Source organism: Carcharhinus amblyrhynchos, chromosome 11 (genome assembly GCF_965287045.1).
Source record: "Carcharhinus amblyrhynchos chromosome 11, sCarAmb.v2.hapA, whole genome shotgun sequence".
In the NCBI taxonomy this organism is placed as follows: domain Eukaryota; kingdom Metazoa; phylum Chordata; class Chondrichthyes; order Carcharhiniformes; family Carcharhinidae; genus Carcharhinus; species Carcharhinus amblyrhynchos.
This window is the reverse complement of record NC_137334.1, coordinates 91,306,826-91,325,981: the sequence shown is the minus strand read 5'-3', so window position 1 is coordinate 91,325,981 and position 19,156 is coordinate 91,306,826. Positions and strand designations below refer to the sequence as shown.

Here is a 19,156-nt window from a genome sequence, read left to right as displayed (position 1 = left end):
CGTCAGGGTGTGGTGACTCAGGGATTTACACAGTAACTTATTGCAGTGTTAATGTAAGCCAAATTGTGACACTAATAAATAAACAGCATTTAACTCTAACAAAGTCAAAGCTGGTCTCATTAAAAGTAAGAGAAAGAATTAAATTTCAGCACATGTAGATATCAGTACAGCAGAAATAGGAAGGTTTCTCATAAAGAATTGAGAGCAGAGTTTGATTTGTAAGTGATCCATCTGAAAATGGTGCAGTAAATATTGTGACCTTGCAACTTTCAGAAGGGAATTGGAAAATGATCAATTTGCAGGGACAGCAGGAGAGTGGGTCTAATTAGATCTGAATTGGTGGACCAAATGGCCTCCTTTCTTGAAAATACCAGGAAATAGCAAGGACTTCATAAGAACATGAACAGTGCTTTGTGGCATGGGTGGTTAAACTCAGGTTTTGACTCCATTCCACCCAATTCTATAGAGCATCAGTCCTGAGCAAACCTGCTTTACCAAGTTTCGGAGACTTGTCATTTGGAAATGAGGTTCCACAAACATTGGAAACCAACCCGCTTTCTGAGTTAGTGAGTCACAGATAGATAGTACAGGTGAGAGTGACCGTTCAGCCCATTGACTCATTAGGGTGATCCTCCCATCACAGCACCTAATTAGATTTTGATTAACTTAAAAATTCCCCCTCACGCCACCCCCATGAAGAAATATGACAAAGGCTTGCTTCCTGTTTGTTTTGAAGAAATTTTCCCATCCCAAATTCACTTCTAGTATCCAGGCTTATAAGGAACCAACGGTTTATTATACTATTGCTGTTTGTAGAATAAAATGCTGTAAAACTGCCTTTGGTTAGCACTGTGGTTAGTACTGCTGACTTGCACCTCCAGGGACCTGGGCTTGATTCCCGGCTTGGGTCACTGTGTGTGGAGTTTGCACGTTCTCCCTGTGTCGGCTTAAGTTCCCTCCGGGTGCTTCAGTTTGTTCCCACGGTCCAAAGATGTGCAGGTTAGATGCATTGGCCATGTGTGTCCCAGGATGTGTAGGTTAGAAGAATTAGTGGGGTAAATATGTGGGGTTATGGGGATAGGGCTTGGGTCAAATGGTTGTTGGTGTAGACTTGATGGGCCAAATGGCTCATTTTGCATTATAGGGATTCTATGGGACTTCAATATTAGGACAAAATGGAGGGGGTTCCAAGTCCACACTTGCCTCCAAATGTGCCATCTCATTAAAGGCACTGGGTACTGCCAGCCCAATCAGAAAGCCAACAGCATTGGAGCCTTGGCAGCCCCACCAGGAGAGGTGGTCATTGCTGTGGCAGGTTGGGGACTACAAGGACTCTTCAGCATGGAGGCTGCCTTACTGGCTGTCAGAAATACTAAGATAAGGCCAAGAACATCCTTTGAGATAGACAGTGGAGCCTGCTGCTGGATCAGGATTGGCCATGATTGTGGCCTATTGTGCTCAAGATCCTATCAATGGGGCATGGAGTCTCTGGCATCGATTGAACCCCCAAATGTGATGCAGCGAGGCTGTCTCCTCAATCAGGACCCCATCTGCCACCAGCAAAATGCCAAAGGCCCCCAAATGACATTCCAATCACCTTAAGTGGTTGATAGCCAATCCCCTCCTCAACCCAACCCTGGAAAACTTATTGGCACACACCTCCCACCTCTTTTTTTTTGATATCCACCCATCCCACGTCCTTTCTCCCACCCAACCACATCCAAATCATTCTCCAATAACTTGTATTTTTTTATCACATCTTGGGTGGTGAATCTCTGGAATTCTCTGCCCGTTGAAGTGGTGGAGGCTGCCTCGCTAAATATTTTTAAGAAGCGGGTTGATGGGTTCTTGATAAGAGAGGGGATTAAGGGTTATGGAGAGAGGGCGGGAAAGTGGAACTGAGCCACGACAGATCAGCCATGATCTTATTGAATGGCGGGGCAGGCTCGAAGGGCTAGATGGCCTACTCCTGCTCCTATTTCTTATGTTCTTAAGTTCTTATAATGTTATGCACCTTCTTATCCTGTTCACAGGAACAATATAAAACAAAGTAAGATTCCCATGCCACTTAGAGGATAATAGGTCAGATGACCAAAGGCTTGGTCAAAAAGATAGCTTTTAAGAAATGCCTTAAAGGAGTTAGATGAGGTGGAGACTGTTAGGGAGAGAATTCCAGAAATCCAGCCTGTAGTCTTTTGACCATTCAAAACCAATGTTGATTCAATGAGGGGTATGAATTTTACACTAAGTTGACACAGGAAAAATTAGTTTTGTTTGAAGGGATCTCCACAGCATTTCCTTAATTCCACTTTGTCCTCTTTTCTTCTGAAGCTATTCTTTATCTTCTTCTAGTATTGGGAACAGCAGGAGGCCATTTAGCCCCTCAAGCCTGCTCTGCCATTTAATTAAGTTACAGCTGATTTGTAATTTAATTCCATGACCACTTTCCATCTAGAAGGACAAGGGCAGCAGATACATTGGAAGACCAGCACCTGCAAGTTCCCCTCCAAGCCACTCACTATCCTGACTGGGAAATATATCACTGTTCCTTCACAGTTGCTGGATCAACATCCTGGAATTCCCTCCCTAATGACATTGTGGTCAACCCTCAGCACGTGGACTGCAGCGATTCAGGAAGGCAGCTCACCACCATCTTCTCAAGGGCAACTAGGGATGGGTGATAAATGCTGGCCAGCCAGGGATGCCCATGTCCCATGAATGAGTAAAAAAAAAACTACCTATCTTTGTTTAACATCCTTAACCAATACAACCGACTATCCCCTATAGACTCTTAACTCGCAAAAATCCACCAGTGCATTCTTAAAGAAAATGTCAGCTAACCCCCAGCTTCCACTGCTGTTTTCTTTTGAGTCGGGTGAGGAGAGAGCTGTGGATTTCCACTAACTTCCCTGTTCAGAAAGTGCTTCAGAAATCACGCTTAACTGACCTAATTCTAATTCTGTGATGTCCCCTTGTTTTGGATATCCCAGGGAGAGAAAGCTACTTATTGAAGAGCACTTGACTTAGATATGAACTGACTTCATTCAAACATTGGTTAGGCCACTGAGTATTGTGTGCAGTTCTGGAATCCACTTTCCAAAGGGAGTGATGTGATAGCGCTGGAAAGGCTGTGGAGGAGATTTACAAGGGTGTTTCCTGGGCTGGAGAGTTTTAGTTATGAAGCAAGACTGAGATTGTTCTCCTTGGAGCAGAGGAGACTGAGGGGGGACATGTTTGAGATGTATAAAATTATGAAGGACATAGGCAGAGTAGACAGGAAGAAACTTTCCCCTTGGTGGAGGGACCAATATCCAGGGGGCACAGATTTAGGGAAAGGGGCAGGAGGTTTGGAGGAGATGTGAGGAGAAACCTTTCCACCCAGAGGGTGGTGGGAATCTGGAACTCACTGTCTGCAGGTGTAGTGGAGACAGAGACCCTCATAATATTTAGAAGTATTTAAATGTGTTCTTGAGTCGCCTAGGCATACTGGACTATGGGCCAAATGCTGGAAAATGGAATTAGAATAGTTAAGTGGTTGTTTTTGACTAGTGCAGACATGATGGGCTGAAGGGCCTTTTCAGTGCTGTAGACCTCCTGACTCTAAAATTGATTTCATGATCTGTGTCTTAATCAATCTGTGGACAGAGTGGATCATCTATTAAATTTAGAAAGTGAATCATTAGCACATGGAGGCACTGTCACCAAGTAGAATAGTGACCTATTGAAACTCATTACAACCCAATGTACTTTGCTGTCTCCTTGTTCAAGTCTCACTATAAAAAAGTGAGCGCAAAATCTCCTCCTCGGTATTGCCGAGGGAGAGCAGCACTGTCAGAGGTGCTGTCTTTGGGGTGAAATGTTAAACCCCAACATCAGGCGGGGTCAATGGTCGGTCCCACGTCAACATTTCAAAGACGACCTGGTGTCTGGGCCCTTGTCTAGTCTTTAATCCATGTCACCAGTGCAGAATATCTGGTCATTGTCACATTGCTATTTGTGGGATCTTGCTGTGCACAAATTGGCTGCTTCCTACATTGAAATACTGGCTGCACCTCTGAAGAACTTCACTGATTTGTAAATAGCTTTTCGACATCCTGAAGTTATGGAAGGAGCTATATATGCAAATTCACATCCTCCTGTTAACTGTACGTTTATTTTGAATAAAGTTAGAGCTTATTTATCTACTACAAGTAGGCTAACATTAAAACTGCAAGAAGTTACTGTGAAAATGTCCTAGTCGCCACACTCCAGCGCCTGTTTGGGTACACTGAGGGAGAATTTGGCATAGCCAAAGCACCTAATCAGCACATCTTTTGGACTGTGGGAGGAAACCAGAGCACCCAGAGGAAACCCAAATAGACATAGCAAGAATGTGCAGACTCCGCACAGTGACCCAAGCCAGGAATCGAATCCGGGTCCCTGGCGCTGTGAGGCAGCAGTGCCACCGTGCCAAAGGAAATCTCTTTTCTCATTGTACTGGTCACATGAGCCTTCCCTCCCATCACTTTGGAAGTGAGACGCACTGACAATGGCTGAGGAATAGGTTTCTTGTTTCTTCCTTATCTTAAATAGCACCTGAGAGTGAGGTGGAGGAAGCCCCCTGCCACTGGAAAGACCATTTGTGCACAGCAAGATCCCAAAAAATGTGCTATAATGATGAGGTAATCTGTGTTGGTGACATTGACCTCTGTTGAAATAGTGAAACAGGAGCTTTGACATCTACCTCGAGGGTTGACGCATCTCAGACTGCAACTCTGATAATGCCATACAGTCAAAGAACTTGAGAGAGTGAGGTAGCTCCTTTTAGCTAGAGCAACGAGTGGTTCTATATACATTGCATCTTGGGGAACTGCAGAGATTCTGTTCCTGTAGGAAAGATCTAGTGTTTATGTAGTAGTTTCACAACCTTGGGCATTGAGAAGCATGATACTTATAAAAAAAAATATCATTACTGTGGCCTCGGTAATGTAGGCAATGCAGCAACTGATTTAGCAAAATCCAGTCAGCAATCTGATGTCCAAAGATGTACAGGTTAGTTGGATTGGCCATGCTAAGTTACTCCTTAGGATAAGGGGTGGATTAGCAGGGTAAACAGTGGGGTTATGGGAGTAGAGCCTGGGTGAGATTGTTGTTGGTGTGGGCTTGATGGGCTGAATGGCCTCCTGCAGGGATTCTATAGGTGGCCAGGCCACTTGTTTTTAGGGATGTTGGTGAAGGGATAGATATTGGTTTAGATCAGGTGAGAACAAACCATCTCTTTGAAATACTGGCTGTGGGATCTTTTACATCCATCTGAGCGATTGTGTGGGTTTAATCTGCTGTCTGAACGATGGCTCTTTCAACAGTGCAGCCCTCTCTCAATACTGACAGAGTGCCAGCCATGATATTAAAAGTTTATTTATTAGTCACAAGTAAGGCTTACTTTTAACACTGTAATGATGTTACTGTGAAATTCCCCCAGTTGCCACAGTGTGGTGCCTGTTCGGGTCAATGCACGTCTTGCAGACTGGGAGGAAAACGGAACACCTAGAGGAAACCCGCGCAGACATGGGGAGAATGTGTAAACTTCACACAGACAGTGACCCAAGCCAGGAATCGAACCCAAGTTCCTGTCGCTGTGAGGCAGCAGTGCGACCCCAGTGTGCTTTGGGGGAAGTGAGGAACTTGAAGTTACAGCGTTCTGTCTCCAACAAGCTTGCTACTAACTGAGCCATAACAGCCCATCGAACCATGACTTGTAGGTATTGGAGATTAAAAATAAAAGATATTGAACTTGATATTAAGTAAGTTTAGTTGTTTGATTTCTGGGCTCCCTGTTCAAATGTCAGGAAAAGGTGAGCGAGAACATGGTGAGAGAACAACTTGTTAGGAAGGAAAAGAGTCCCACAATCTTAAAATAGTGACTGGGATCCAAAGGCAGGGGAGGGGAGCAGCCAATTCATGTGAGATTTTTGTTTATTGCCTCGTGGACAGCAGCTGATGAACAGGTTTTCCCTACGTGTCCTCAACCTGTTGGTGCAGCTGTTCTGGTTATAGTTACACCCAGTCAACACAGTACATTCCCTCCCATATACTGCAATCAGATTTCCTTTCTGAGCTTGGGGAGGTGTGTGGAGGAGGAGAGACAGAGTCCTCATGATTGAAAGGCGTAAAAAGTGTTTGTCACGTGATTAGGTGACTGCAAACTCTGTTAAAAAGCACCAAACTTGTTGCAGGGGGTTTCCAGAAACTGGTGTTTCCAGAATTGTATTTTCACATCCAGAGGTTATTCTTATGATCTGAATATTTTTTAAAATTGCAGGTAGTTTTAAAATTAATTCATGGTATGTGGACATTATTGTCCATCCCTAATTGCCCCCTGAGAAAGTGATGATGAGCTGTCTTCTTGACTCGCTGCAGTCCCTCTAGTTACACCCATAGTGCTGTTAGGGAGGATGTTCCTGGATTTTGACTCAGCAACAGTGAAAGAATGGTGATACATTTCCAAGTCAGGATGGTGAGTGTCTTGGAGAGGAGCTTGCAGGTGGTGGTATTTGTATGCATCTGCTGCCCTTGTCCTTCAGGGTAGTAAAGATTGTGGGTTTGGAAGATGCTGTCGAAGGAAGCATCTTTGCTGCAGTGCACCTTGTAGATGGTACACACGGCTGCCACTGTGTCAATGGTGGAAGGAGTGAATGTTTTTAATATGGCATTGAGATACCAATCAAGCGTATCGCTTTGTTCTGAATGTTGTGTTGTCTTCTGAGTGTTTGAGCAGCTCTCATCCAGGAAAGTCTTTGCAGACTCGGGAGACGAGTCACAAAGCACCAACCTCCTGACTTGCTTTTGCAGCCAGGGTATTTTGTGTGGCTGGTCTGGCTGGGTGAAGGGGTTTCCTGGTCATGGTGATTCCCTACACAGCCAACCACCCCCTGCCCATCCCCCTCAACCACCCGATGTTGATGGGGAATTTGATAGTAATGCCAATGGGGTATCAAGGTGAAGTGGAGCTGGGGCTCAGTGAATAGCATACTATTGGCTTCAAATGCTACTCCTGAGCACACCCAGACTAACACACCTACTGCCAGTTACTGTGGGAGTGCTGCACGGTTGGAGATGCTGTTTTACAAATGTGACGTGAATCTGAAGCCCTCTGAGGTGTTTGGAAAAGATCCTGTGGTGCCATGTCAAATAGAGGGTTCACCAATATTTATTTATTCTGTTCCTGGCACATCCAGTCATTATTACATTGTTTCTGGGCTCTTTCTGTGCACAAATTGGTTGGCAAGTTTCCTACATTATGCAGTGACTGCACTCAATGTTTTTCATCGGCTACAAAGCATTTTGAGGCCATGAGAAAGGTGATAGATAAACGCCAGTCTGTCCTTCACCCTCTAGGATATAAGCCGTTGAATGCCTGTTGCTTACCTGTGTTGCACAGAATCCTCTCTGACCTTTATTTAATGTGTTTTATTTCAACCTCCCACTCCCCAGTTCATTCTCCAGTTTACTGAGCAGGGAGAGCAATGCATGCCTCATGGAGCTGACTGTCAGTAAATTATTGCAGTTGTTAATGATTAAGCAAATTATACTAACCAAAAGTTAGACAAAGTATTGGGCCTCAGGGGAGCTGGCGTGGAAGTCGCTCCCTGGAACAGAGTGCTTGAGCTGCCAACTCTGGACAGGTTTCAGGAGGATTTAATCATATGACTAACTGTCCCTCCCCAGACCACTCCCATTGATCCATCAATTAGGTGCCCCTCCTTGCCAAGCCAATTGCGATCCTTCTTTACTAGACTGACAGTTGAGACTCAGCCAATCAAATGACCTTATTTCCTTCCATCACCAATTCATTTCATAATTGACATTCTTATTATTTGCCTTCTGGGTTTTACCAGCCGTGACCTGGAGATTAATCCCTAATTTCTGTGACAGAGCAGATAATTAGGGTGGTGCCATCACTAACTGCCCTTCCCCCTGGTCACCCTCCCATCGCCTAAGGTAGAGGTTACAATTCAGTCATCACGGTGGCACAGTGGTTAGCAGAGCTGCCTCACAGTGCCAGGGACCCATGTTCCATTTCCAGCTTGAGTCACCATCATAGGATCCCTACAGTGCAGAGGGAGGCCATTCAGCCCATTCAGTCTGCACCAACCACAATCCTACTGACACCCTCTTCCCAAAGCCCCATATGTTTACCCTAGCACAGCCAATCCACCTAATCTGCACATCTTTGGACTGTGGGAGGAAACTGGAGCACTGGAGGAAACCCATGCAGACACGGGTAGGACATTCAGACTCTGCACAGACAGTGACCCAAGTTGGGAATCGAACCCAGGTCCCTGGCACCATGAAGCAGCAGGGATAACCATCGTGCCTCTGTGTGGAGTCTGCACGTTTTCTCCATGTCTATGCAAGTTTCCTCTGGGTGCTCCAGTTTCCTCCCATAGTCCGAAAAGACATGCTGGTTACGAGTATTGACCATGCTAAATTCTCCCTCGGTGTACCTGAACAGGCGCCAGAGTGTGGTGACTAGGGGATTTTCACAGGTAACTTTATTGCATTGATGATGTAAGCCTACTTGTGACACTTACAAAATGAACTTAAACTTGCATGTCCTTTCTCTGCACAGGGACATCCTTCAGTTCCACATTCCTATATATGTCACTGTTTGTTTCATTGCAGGGTCAGGGTTGACAACCCTATAGGGTCACAAATAGGATGGTGTCATAGTGGCAATGGGCCTGGCCTAATGCTCTGGAAACATAAGTTCAAATCCTACAGTGGTAGCTGGAGAATTTTAACTTCAGCTAATAAATCTGGAATGATATGCCAATGTCATAAATAATGTGGTTACCATTGGATCCTTGTAAACAAAGGAAACATTTAGTTTATTGCCCTTTAGAGAAAGAAATCTGCCATCCTTACCCAGTCTGACCTGCATGTTACTCCCAGATACAATCATATGGATGACTCCTGGCTGTCTGTTGGATCGGCCAAGAAGCCAAACACCACGGAAATGTTAAAACTGGTTGTACCTAGCTCACATGGACTGCATTGCCACCTTCTCAAGAAGCAAAAGCTTTTTAAAGTTTATTTATTAGTCGCCACACTCCTTGTTCGGGTCAATGCACCTAACCAGCTCATCTTTCCAATTGTGGGAGGAAGCGAGAGCGCCTGGAGGAAACCCCTACAGGCATGGGGGGAGAATGTGCAAACTCCACACAGACAGTGACTCAAACTGGGAATTGAACCTGGGTCCCTGGCATTGTGCAGCAGCAGTGCTACCTACTGTGCCACCAGGCTGCCCTGATTTATGGATGGGCAATAAATGTTGGCCTTGCCAGTGACCATCCCAAGAATTAAAGCAACAATTTAATCCCTTGAGCACCTTTCATAATTTATTAGATAATGATTGAAATGTATCTTAATACCACTTATTGTTCCTTGACCACAAAAATTTACTGACACCCATTTTGAAATTTTCAAATGACTAACTCAAGGGCTGTGAAAGTTTCAGAATTGCACAGGATTCTCTTGGGGTGAGGAATGAGTTACACAGACTCGCTAAATATTGATCCTGAAGAAATGTGATGATGTGCTAGCACTCATGCTTGTGCCCACCGAGACACTCTGAACCTCACTCCCCAATGGACTCTGACTAGGCAGCTTTGGAACACATGGGATCACTTTGCCTAACATGCAAAGGGGTTGTGAAACACAGGGACAACAGCAGGATTGGGCCATTGCTCGTTGGATATCACTCTCTCACCTCTGACTCAGTTAGTCTTGGGCCCAAGTCCCACTTCAGAAACGCAAATATGTAGGCTAGGCTGTTGCTCCCAGTGTTGAATGCTGTCTTCAGCTGACACAAAGATCAAAGAAAATTACAGCACAGGAACAGGCCCTTTGGCCCTCCAAGCCTGCACTAACCATGCTGCCCCACTGAACTAAACCCCCTACCCTTCCTGGGACCATATCCCTCTATTCCCATCCAATTCATGTATTTGTCAAGATGCCTCTTAAAAGTTACTATCCTACCTGCTCCCAGTACCACCTCCTGCAGTGAGTTCCAGGTGTCATTATCATGAAGGGAAGCAGGTTGATTCTCTCCAATATCCTGGCCTATATTTATCCTTCGCCCAATACCATTAATCACATTGTTGTTATGAGGAGCTTATTATGTGCAACATAGCTGCACATTTCTTAAATTACAACAGTGACTGCACTTCAACAAAAAACTTCATTTGCTATGAGGCATACTGAAGTTGTAAAAGGCAATATTTTAAATGCAAGTTTTTCTTTTCTGAGAACATTGATTAACTTCATTTTCAGAAAGCTGTGTGACAGGTTTCAGCAGCACTCTTCCCACTCACAGTCTGAGACATCCCCTTCCCTTTGAAACCAAACTGAAGACATAGTTTTATGAGAAGGCTTTAATCATCTCCCCAGCCTTTCATTGTAATGTACTGAAGAATGCATTGTGCACTTTGTCCACAAAGAGGGAGTTGACTAGGAAGAAATAATAAAGTACCCACATTTAATACTTTGTGTAGCTCCAACTCTAAATATCTTTGGCTGGAAATATAACTGTTTCTGTCCCAAGAGCTTCACAACCCTTGTTTCTGTTTTAGCAATGTTGATTGAGGGATTAATATAGACCAGGACACTGGTGAGAGTTGCCATGCTGTTTGTCAAGATGGTACTGTGGAAATTTTACATTCACTGCAGGGCCTCCATTAACATCTTGTCCAAAAGGCAGTACCTCTGACATTGTAGCATTCCTTCAGTACTACACTGGGCCTGTCAGCCTAAACTACATACAAGCACCCAACTTTCTAACCCAGAGACAATGGTGCTCTCTAAGTGACAGAAAGCACCTGGATGTGAAAGAGCAGAAAACCCACCAATTTGAGAAATATTGAGAGTGGCCAATGTACTAATAGAACCATAGAATCCCTACAGAGCAGAATGAGGCCTCTTGGCCCATTTGAGTCTGCACTGGATCTCTGAAACAATATCTTACCCAGCTATTAGAACAGGTAGCCAAATGTTTGATCAAGGTCTTAGTAGGATCCAGAAGGGGTGGAGAGGGTGGGAGTTCCAGAGCTTGAGGTGTAGATTTTTCTACTCCATTCATTTATGGGCATCACTGGCTGGCCAGCATTTATTGCCCATCCCTAGTTCCCCTTGACATGGTGGTGGTGAGCTGTCTTCTTGAATTGTTGCAGTCCGTGTGCTGTGGGTTGATCCACAATGCTGTTAGGGAGGGAATTCTAGGATGTTGACTCTGTGACTGCAAAGGAATGGTGATATATTTCCAAGTCAGAATGGTGAGTGGCTTGGAGGGGAACTTGTAGGTGCTGCTGTTGCCATGTATCTGCTGCCCATGTCCTTCTAGATGGAGGTGATTGTGGGTTTGGAAGGTGCTGTCTAAGGATCTTTGGTGAATTGCTGCAATGTATCTTGTAGATAGTACACACTACTGCTTTCATCACACTCCTGACTTGTGCCTTGTAGATGCTGGATAGGCTCTGGGGAATCAGGAGGTGAGTTTCTTGCCACAGTATTCCTAGCCTTTGACCTGCTGTTGTAGCCACTATTTATGCGGTGAGTTCCATTGAGTTTCTGGTCAATGGTCACCCGAAAGATATTGACAGTGAGGGATTCAGTGATGGTAATACAGTTGAATGTTATGGGGCAGTGGTTAGAGTGTCTCTTATTGGTGATGTTCATTGCCTGGCATTTGTGTGGTGCGACTGTTACTTGCCACTTGTCTGCCCAAGCCTGGATACTGTCCAGATTTTGTTTCATTTGAACATAGACTGCTTCAGTATCTGAGGAGTGGCGAATGGTGCTGAATATTGTGCAGTCATTGGCGAACATTGCCACTGCTGACCTTACGTTGGAGGGAAGGTCATTAATGAAGCAGCTGATGATGGTTGGGCCTAGGTCATTCCACTGCAGGACTCCTGCAGAGATGTCCTGGAGCTGAGATGACTGACACTTCACAACCAGAACCATCTTCCTATGTGCCAGTACGACTCTAACCAGTGGAACATTTGTCCCCTAATACCCACTGTTTCCAGTTTTGCTTGGGCTCCTTAATGCCATACTCGGTCAAATGTGGCCTTGATATCAAGGACTGTCACTCTCGCCTCTGGAATTCAGCTCTTTTGTCCGTGTTTGAACCAAAGCTGAGGTCAGGAGCTGAGTGACCCTAGCGAAACCCAAACTGGGCATCACTGAGCAGGTTATTGCTGAGCAGGTGCTGCTTGATAGTGCTGTTGATGACCCCTTCCATCACTTTACTGATGATCAAGAGTAGATTGGGTGGAATTTGGCTGGGTTGGATTTGTCCTGCTTTGTGTACAGGACATACCTGGGCAAGTTTCCTCATTGTTGGGTTGATGCCAGTGTTGTAGCTGTACTGGAAGAGCTTGGCTAGGGGAGCAGCAAATTCTGGAGCAAGTCTCCAGTACTACTGCTGGAATGTTATCAGGGCCCACTGCCTTTGCAGTATCCAGTACCTCCAGCTGTTTCTTGATATCACATGGGGTGAATCAAATTGGCTGGAGAGTGGCATCTAGGGACCACTGGAGGAGGCTGAGATGGATCATCCCAGATTGCTGCGAATGCTTCAGCCTTATCTTTTGCACAGATGTGCTGGGCTCCTCCATCATTGAGGATATTTGTGGAGCCTCCTCCTCCAGTGAGTTATTTAATTACCCATCAACATTGGATGTGGTGGGACTGCAGAGCTTTGATCTGATCCATTGGTTGTGGGATCATTTAGCTCTGTCTATCACTTGCTGATTATGGTGTTTGGCATGTAAGTAGTTCTATTTGGTAGCTTCACCAGGTTGATGCATCATTTTTAGGTATGCCTGGTGCTGCTCCTGGCATGCCCTCCTGCATTCTTCATTGAACCAAAATTGATCCTGTGGTTCAATACCAAAGGTATGGGGAGAAGCAGATATGAGGATGTATTAGAGGCCAGAATTACAGGAACATGCAGATTTCCTGAGGTCTCCAGGAAGTCAGAAATGGGCAGGGGACAAGAGGGATATGAGTTCAAGGAACAGACTTTTTAGAATCAGGGGACTGCAGATTTAACTTGTGGAATGTTATGTGAATCTATGATCTTCTGACTATCTCTGTCAAAATGGTAGCAGAAGTTGGAAAGACAGTGGTTTTCCACAATGTAAATGAACTGTGTGTAACTGGCTATCAAGCAGAGCATTTATATCTTAGTCAAGTTGCAACATGTTTCCAGTGCTTTCAAATATTCTTTCAAGGGCTACGTGTTTAGTTTCAAACAGTGTACTGTAAACCATTCAGAGCCTGGATAGACACCACATTCATAAAGAATTTGTGACCTTTTCTCCCATGAGTGGAGGCATTTATTGATTTGTCTTGGTGGGATTGGGCTGTGCTCAGTCCCTCTAACCAGTGTGGGAACAGATGTGCACTATCACTGGCAGCATCTGTTGTGGGAGGTCAGAGGTTGGCACTAAAGGTCAAGAGAAGGGAGGGACTGGGAGAACAGAATGTGGGGCTCCTGTAATTTGAGAAAAATGAGAAATTTAGTGGTGGTGAATGGATAATAAACCCTCATTCTGAATTTTTAAAAAAATGGCTTGACGTGATTTTTGGGGTTAAAATTGTTCTTTTTCTTGTAACCCTGTATTATCATTTCTAATAGAGACGTTGTGTTTCTTTCCTACAGCGTGAGTGTATCTCCATCCATGTTGGCCAGGCTGGTGTCCAGATGGGCAATGCCTGCTGGGAGTTGTACTGTTTGGAACACGGTATCCAGTCTGATGGACAGATGACAGATGCGAAGGCCGGTGGGACAGTGGATGACTCTTATACTACATTCTTCAGCCATACAGGATCTGGAAAACATGTGCCCCGGGCTGTGTTTGTGGATCTGGAACCCACTGTGATCGGTTTGTATACTTGACTGATAAGTTTTATTCATCCTCCTGTTTCCTCTCCTGATGTTCAAACTGCTTCTTGATCTAGGTTCAGATTTATCCTGGGTCTAAGCCGAACAGGCTGGGCTCCTACTAAAAAACTGAAAAAAACCAGGATGGAACTCTTCAGAATTACAAAGCAGCTTGATGTGGTGGAAGTAGAGATGTTTCCACTTTTGGAAGAGTCCAAAGCTTGTGGCAATAAATAAACTCGTAAGAAGGCAGGCATCTTATTTATAAGAAGGCTCATATAAATAAGAATTCAGGCATCTACCTGAATGGCTGTAAATTGGGAGAGGGATGCGTGCATTGGGACCTGAAGGCAAACATGCAGGTGCAGCAGGTGGTAAAGAATGCAAGTAGTATGTTGGTCTTCATTGCAAGAGATTTCGAGTACAGGAGCAGGGATGTACTGTTGCGATTATACAAGGCCTTGGTGAGGCTGTATCTACAGTATTGTGTGAAATTTTGGTCTCCCTTTCTGAGGAAGGATGTTCTTGCTCTCGGGAGTGTAGCAAAAGTTTTCCAGGGATGTATGAGGAGAGATTGACTGACTAGGTTAGGATTGTTTTTGCTGGAGTTCAGATGAATGAGGTGGTTGAGGGGTGGGGGAGGCAGGGAACTCATAGAGACTTATAAATGTCCAACAGGACTAAATAGGATAAATGCGGGGAGCAAGTTCCTGGTGGTGGGGGAGTCCAGACCAGGGTCACAGTCTGAGGATTCAGGGTAGACCATTTAGGATGGAGGTGAGGAGACATTTCTTCACCCAAAGAGTGGTGAGCCCTTGGAATTCATTACCACAGGAAGAAGTTAATGCCAAAACATTAAATGTTTTCATAACCCTGATATGGCACTTGGGGTGAATGGGATCAAAGATTATGGGGAGAAAGCAAGATTAAACTATTCATTTGGATGATCAGCCATGATCATAATGACAAGATGTACAGGCTTGAAGAGCCAAATGGCCTCCTCTTGCTCCGATCTTCTATGTTTCAGTAAGATAAAACCAAAATACCACTACGCTGGGAATCTGAAACAGAAACAGATGATGCTGCAGGTCTGACAGCATCTGTGGCTCTATTCTCTCTCTCTCTCTCTCTCTCTCTCTAATGTTTCGAGTCTAGATGACCCTTCGTCAGAACCAACTTCTTCAAGTTGTTCCCTAGCCCCAGGTTCTCTACTTAGACTGAAAATCTGTTTCTCATATTCAGGCCATTACGTTGGGGAAAAGAAAATATATTTTTTCAATCTCTTGCATTTGCTTAAGGCCAGCCATCTATGCATGTTTTTTATTAATTTTCAGGTTGTGGTTAGCACTGCTGCCTCACAGCGCCAGGGACCTGTGTTCAGTTCCGGCCTTGAGTGACTGTGGAGTTCGTATCTTCCTGTCACCTGGGTTTCCTCCGGGTGCTCCAGTTTCCTCCCACAGTCCAAAGGTGTGTGGGTTAGATTGATTGGCCATGCTAAATTGCCCCTTAGTGTCAAACAGTAATAGCAGGGTAAGCACATGGTGTTAGGGCTTGGGTGAGATTGTTGCGGTGCAGGCTCAGTGAACTGAATAACCTCGTTCTGCACTGTAGGTTTTCTATTGGACATTTTTTGTCCATTTCGGGTTGTTCTGAGAAAGTATTGGTGCACATTTTTTAACCTTCAGTCGAGGCTTGGTATCGCTGAATTGGACTGCTAGCCAGGCAACAGTAAAACACGTTGGTTTGAGATTGTCGTCATATAGATGAGTCTGGGTAAGGATAGAACATAGAACACTACAGCACAAACAGGCCCTTCGGCCCACAAGTTGCGCCGATCACATCATCACCCACCAACCTACAGACCTATCTATAACCCTCAATCTCATTAAACCCCATATACTCATCCAGAAGTCTTTTAAAAGACCCCAGCGAGTTCGCCTCCACCACCACTGACGGCAGCCGATTCCATTCACTCACCACCCTCAGTGAAAAACTTACCCCTAACATCACTTCTGAACCTCCCTCCCCGCACCTTAAATCTGTGTCCTCTCGTAGCGACCATTTCAAACTGGGGAAATAGCCTCTGAGAGTCCACCCTATCAATTCCTCTCAACATTTTGTAAACTTCTATCAGGTCGCCTCTCAACCTTCGTCTCTCCAGGGAAAAGAGTCCCAGCTCCCTCAACCTAACTTCATAAGGCATGCCTCCCAGTCCAGGCAACATCCTTGTAAATCTCCTCTGCACCCTTTCAATAGCTTCTACATCTTTCCTATAGTGAGGCGACCAGAACTGCGCACAATACTCCAAATGAGGCCTGACAAGGGTCTTATAAAGTTCCAGCATTACCTCCCGACTCCTAAACTCAATCCCTCGATTAATGAAGGCCAGTACACCATACGCCTTCTTGACCACCTCCTCCACCTGCGAGGCCGATTTAAGAGTCCTGTGGACCTGGACCCCAAGATCCTTCTGCTCCTCAACACTACTCAGACTTCTGCCCTTGATAGTGTACTCGTTCATCCCGTTGGTTCTGCCAAAATGGACGACTACACATTTATCCGCGTTGAAGTCCATCTGCCACTTCTCCGCCCAGTCCTGCATCCTATCTATGTCCTGCTGCAACTTTTGCCAACCTTCCAGATCATCCACAACACCACCGACCTTCGTGTCATCAGCGAACTTACTTACCCATCCCTCCACTTCCTCATCCAGGTCATTTATGAAAATGACAAACAACAAGGGTCCCAGAACAGATCCTTGAGGCACTCCGCTGGTGACTGACCTCCATTCAGAAAAAGCCCCATCCACAACCACTCTCTGCCTTCTGCAGGCAAGCCAGTTCTGGATCCACAAGGCCAAAGGCCCTTGGATCCCATGCCCTCTCACCTTCTCAAGAAAATGACGGTGTCTTTTCTGCAGAGAGACACTAGAATCCATACAGTACAGAAGGAAGCCATTCAGCCCTTCAACTCTGTACTGGCCACAATCCCACCCAGGCCCTGTTTACCTTGCTAATCCCCCTGTCACTAGAGTCAATTTAGCATGGCCAATCAACCTAAACTGCACCTCTTTGGATTGTGGGAGGAAACCGGAGCACCTGGAGGAAATCCACACACACAGAATGTGCAAAGTCCATACAGACAGTGACCCAAGGCTGGAATTGAACCTGGGTCCCTGGTGCTGAAAGGTAGCAGTGCTAACCACTGTGCCACCATGCTACCCAAGGGAATCATTAGAGTTCTTGCAACAAAACCCCAGATCCATGGTCTGTCGTACAGATGGAACTTTTACTTTGGCATTTTGAAAGAAACTATTTAAACCCAGAAACTGCCAAGATCTTTGGGTTCCGAGCTAATAGCATAATCAGTACTCAACATTAATGTGTCGTCCAGTGCCCAATGTTTTGAGGTGAATAGTTTAGTTACTTCAATCTTATGTTTTTCATTTGTTACCGTTTTTCTTTGGAGTCTTATTATGGTCTTCCTTCTGTCCTCTTTTCAGTAGTGAAAAGTATTTTGTTGTATTCTACTGGATTCTAAACTCACCTCTATTTACTGTTCTGAATTCCAGATGAGATCCGTACTGGTACCTATCGCCAGCTGTACCACCCCGAGCAGCTCATCACTGGGAAGGAAGATGCTGCCAATAACTATGCCCGTGGGCACTACACCATCGGCAAGGAGCTGATTGACTCAGTCTTGGACAGAATCCGTAAGCTGGTAAGTAAGCACTTCCTACATTACCGATTTTAAATAAGTCATTAATCAGTAAGGACAGATCCTTGCTATGACAGGCTCTACAGTTATTTATGGTCTCTTTCACAGGCTGACCAATGCACAGGACTCCAGGGTTTCCTTGTGTTCCACAGCTTCGGTGGAGGCACTGGCTCTGGTTTCACCTCCCTCCTGATGGAACGTCTCTCTGTTGACTTTGGCAAGAAATCCAAGTTGGAGTTTTCCATCTACCCAGCTCCCCAGGTCTCCACAGCTGTGGTCGAGCCCTACAACTCCATCTTGACCACCCACACCACACTCGAACACTCAGACTGCGCCTTCATGGTAGACAATGAAGCCATCTATGATATCTGCCGCAGAAACCTGGACATTGAGCGCCCAACCTACACCAATTTGAACCGACTCATTAGTCAGATTGTGTCCTCCATTACAGCCTCCCTTCGCTTTGACGGTGCTTTGAATGTTGATCTGACAGAGTTCCAGACCAATTTAGTTCCCTATCCACGAATCCACTTCCCTCTGGCTACCTATGCCCCTGTGATCTCAGCTGAGAAAGCTTATCATGAGCAGCTGTCTGTGGCTGAGATCACCAATGCCTGCTTTGAACCAGCAAACCAGATGGTCAAGTGCGACCCTCGCCATGGCAAGTACATGGCTTGCTGTCTTCTCTACCGGGGTGATGTGGTGCCAAAAGATGTCAATGTTGCCATTGGTGCCATTAAGACCAAACGCAGCATTCAGTTTGTTGACTGGTGCCCAACTGGTTTCAAGGTTGGCATCAACTACCAGCCACCCACTGCTGTCCCTGGTGGCGACTTGGCTAAGGTGAAGCGTGCAGTGTGTATGCTGAGCAATACCACGGCCATCGCTGAAGCCTGGGCTCGCCTTGATCACAAGTTTGATCTGATGTACGCCAAGCGCGCCTTTGTGCATTGGTATGTGGGTGAGGGGATGGAGGAAGGGGAGTTCTCAGAGGCCCGTGAAGACATGGCAGCCTTGGAGAAAGATTATGAAGAGGTTGGCATTGATTCATTTGAGGGTGAGGAAGAGGGGGAGGAGGAGTATTAAACCACACTTCATCTTTAACCAACGATGTACAATCTTTTTAGAATATGGCTCAGTTTTATAACTTTGTAAAAGCAAATAATATGGTAAAACCATTCTGGGCTGATGTAATTATTGACTTCTGAAATGTTACCAAGTAAAACCATATTTTGAGCCAATACTTGATGCATATTTTCATTGTCTTGCTTTGAATTATTGCAGTCTTACTAATCAGAAGGAATTTGGAATGGAGTGATTTAAAGGAACTGTTAGCTTCTTCTAAGTCTGAAGTTGAAACTCATTGTTGCAGAAGCTCAGTCTGCATTTAGCCAGTGCTGTGCCAGATCTGAAATGACATGATTCAATTTCCCAACTACTACTTAGTAGCACTCTTGCCTCAGTGTCAAAGGTTTGTGGGATTTGAGCCTCGCTCCATAAATTGAGCAG

The 19,156-nt window shown here is 45.3% G+C and overlaps 1 protein-coding gene across 1 annotated transcript in view; it reads left to right on the top strand.

Annotated features, from left to right (window-relative positions):
• Positions 1 to 18,888, top strand: part of LOC145350328 (tubulin alpha chain) — a 33,208-nt gene extending 14,320 nt beyond the window's left edge. Inside the window, exons 2-4 of the mRNA XM_080199550.1 lie at positions 13,709 to 13,931; positions 17,502 to 17,650; positions 17,756 to 18,888. Of these exons, the coding sequence (XP_080055676.1) occupies positions 13,709 to 13,931; positions 17,502 to 17,650; positions 17,756 to 18,733 (1,350 nt within the window). The 3' untranslated portion in view covers positions 18,734 to 18,888. The remainder of the gene's footprint in view (positions 1 to 13,708; positions 13,932 to 17,501; positions 17,651 to 17,755) is intronic.
• The last annotated feature ends 268 nt before the right edge of the window (positions 18,889 to 19,156 follow it).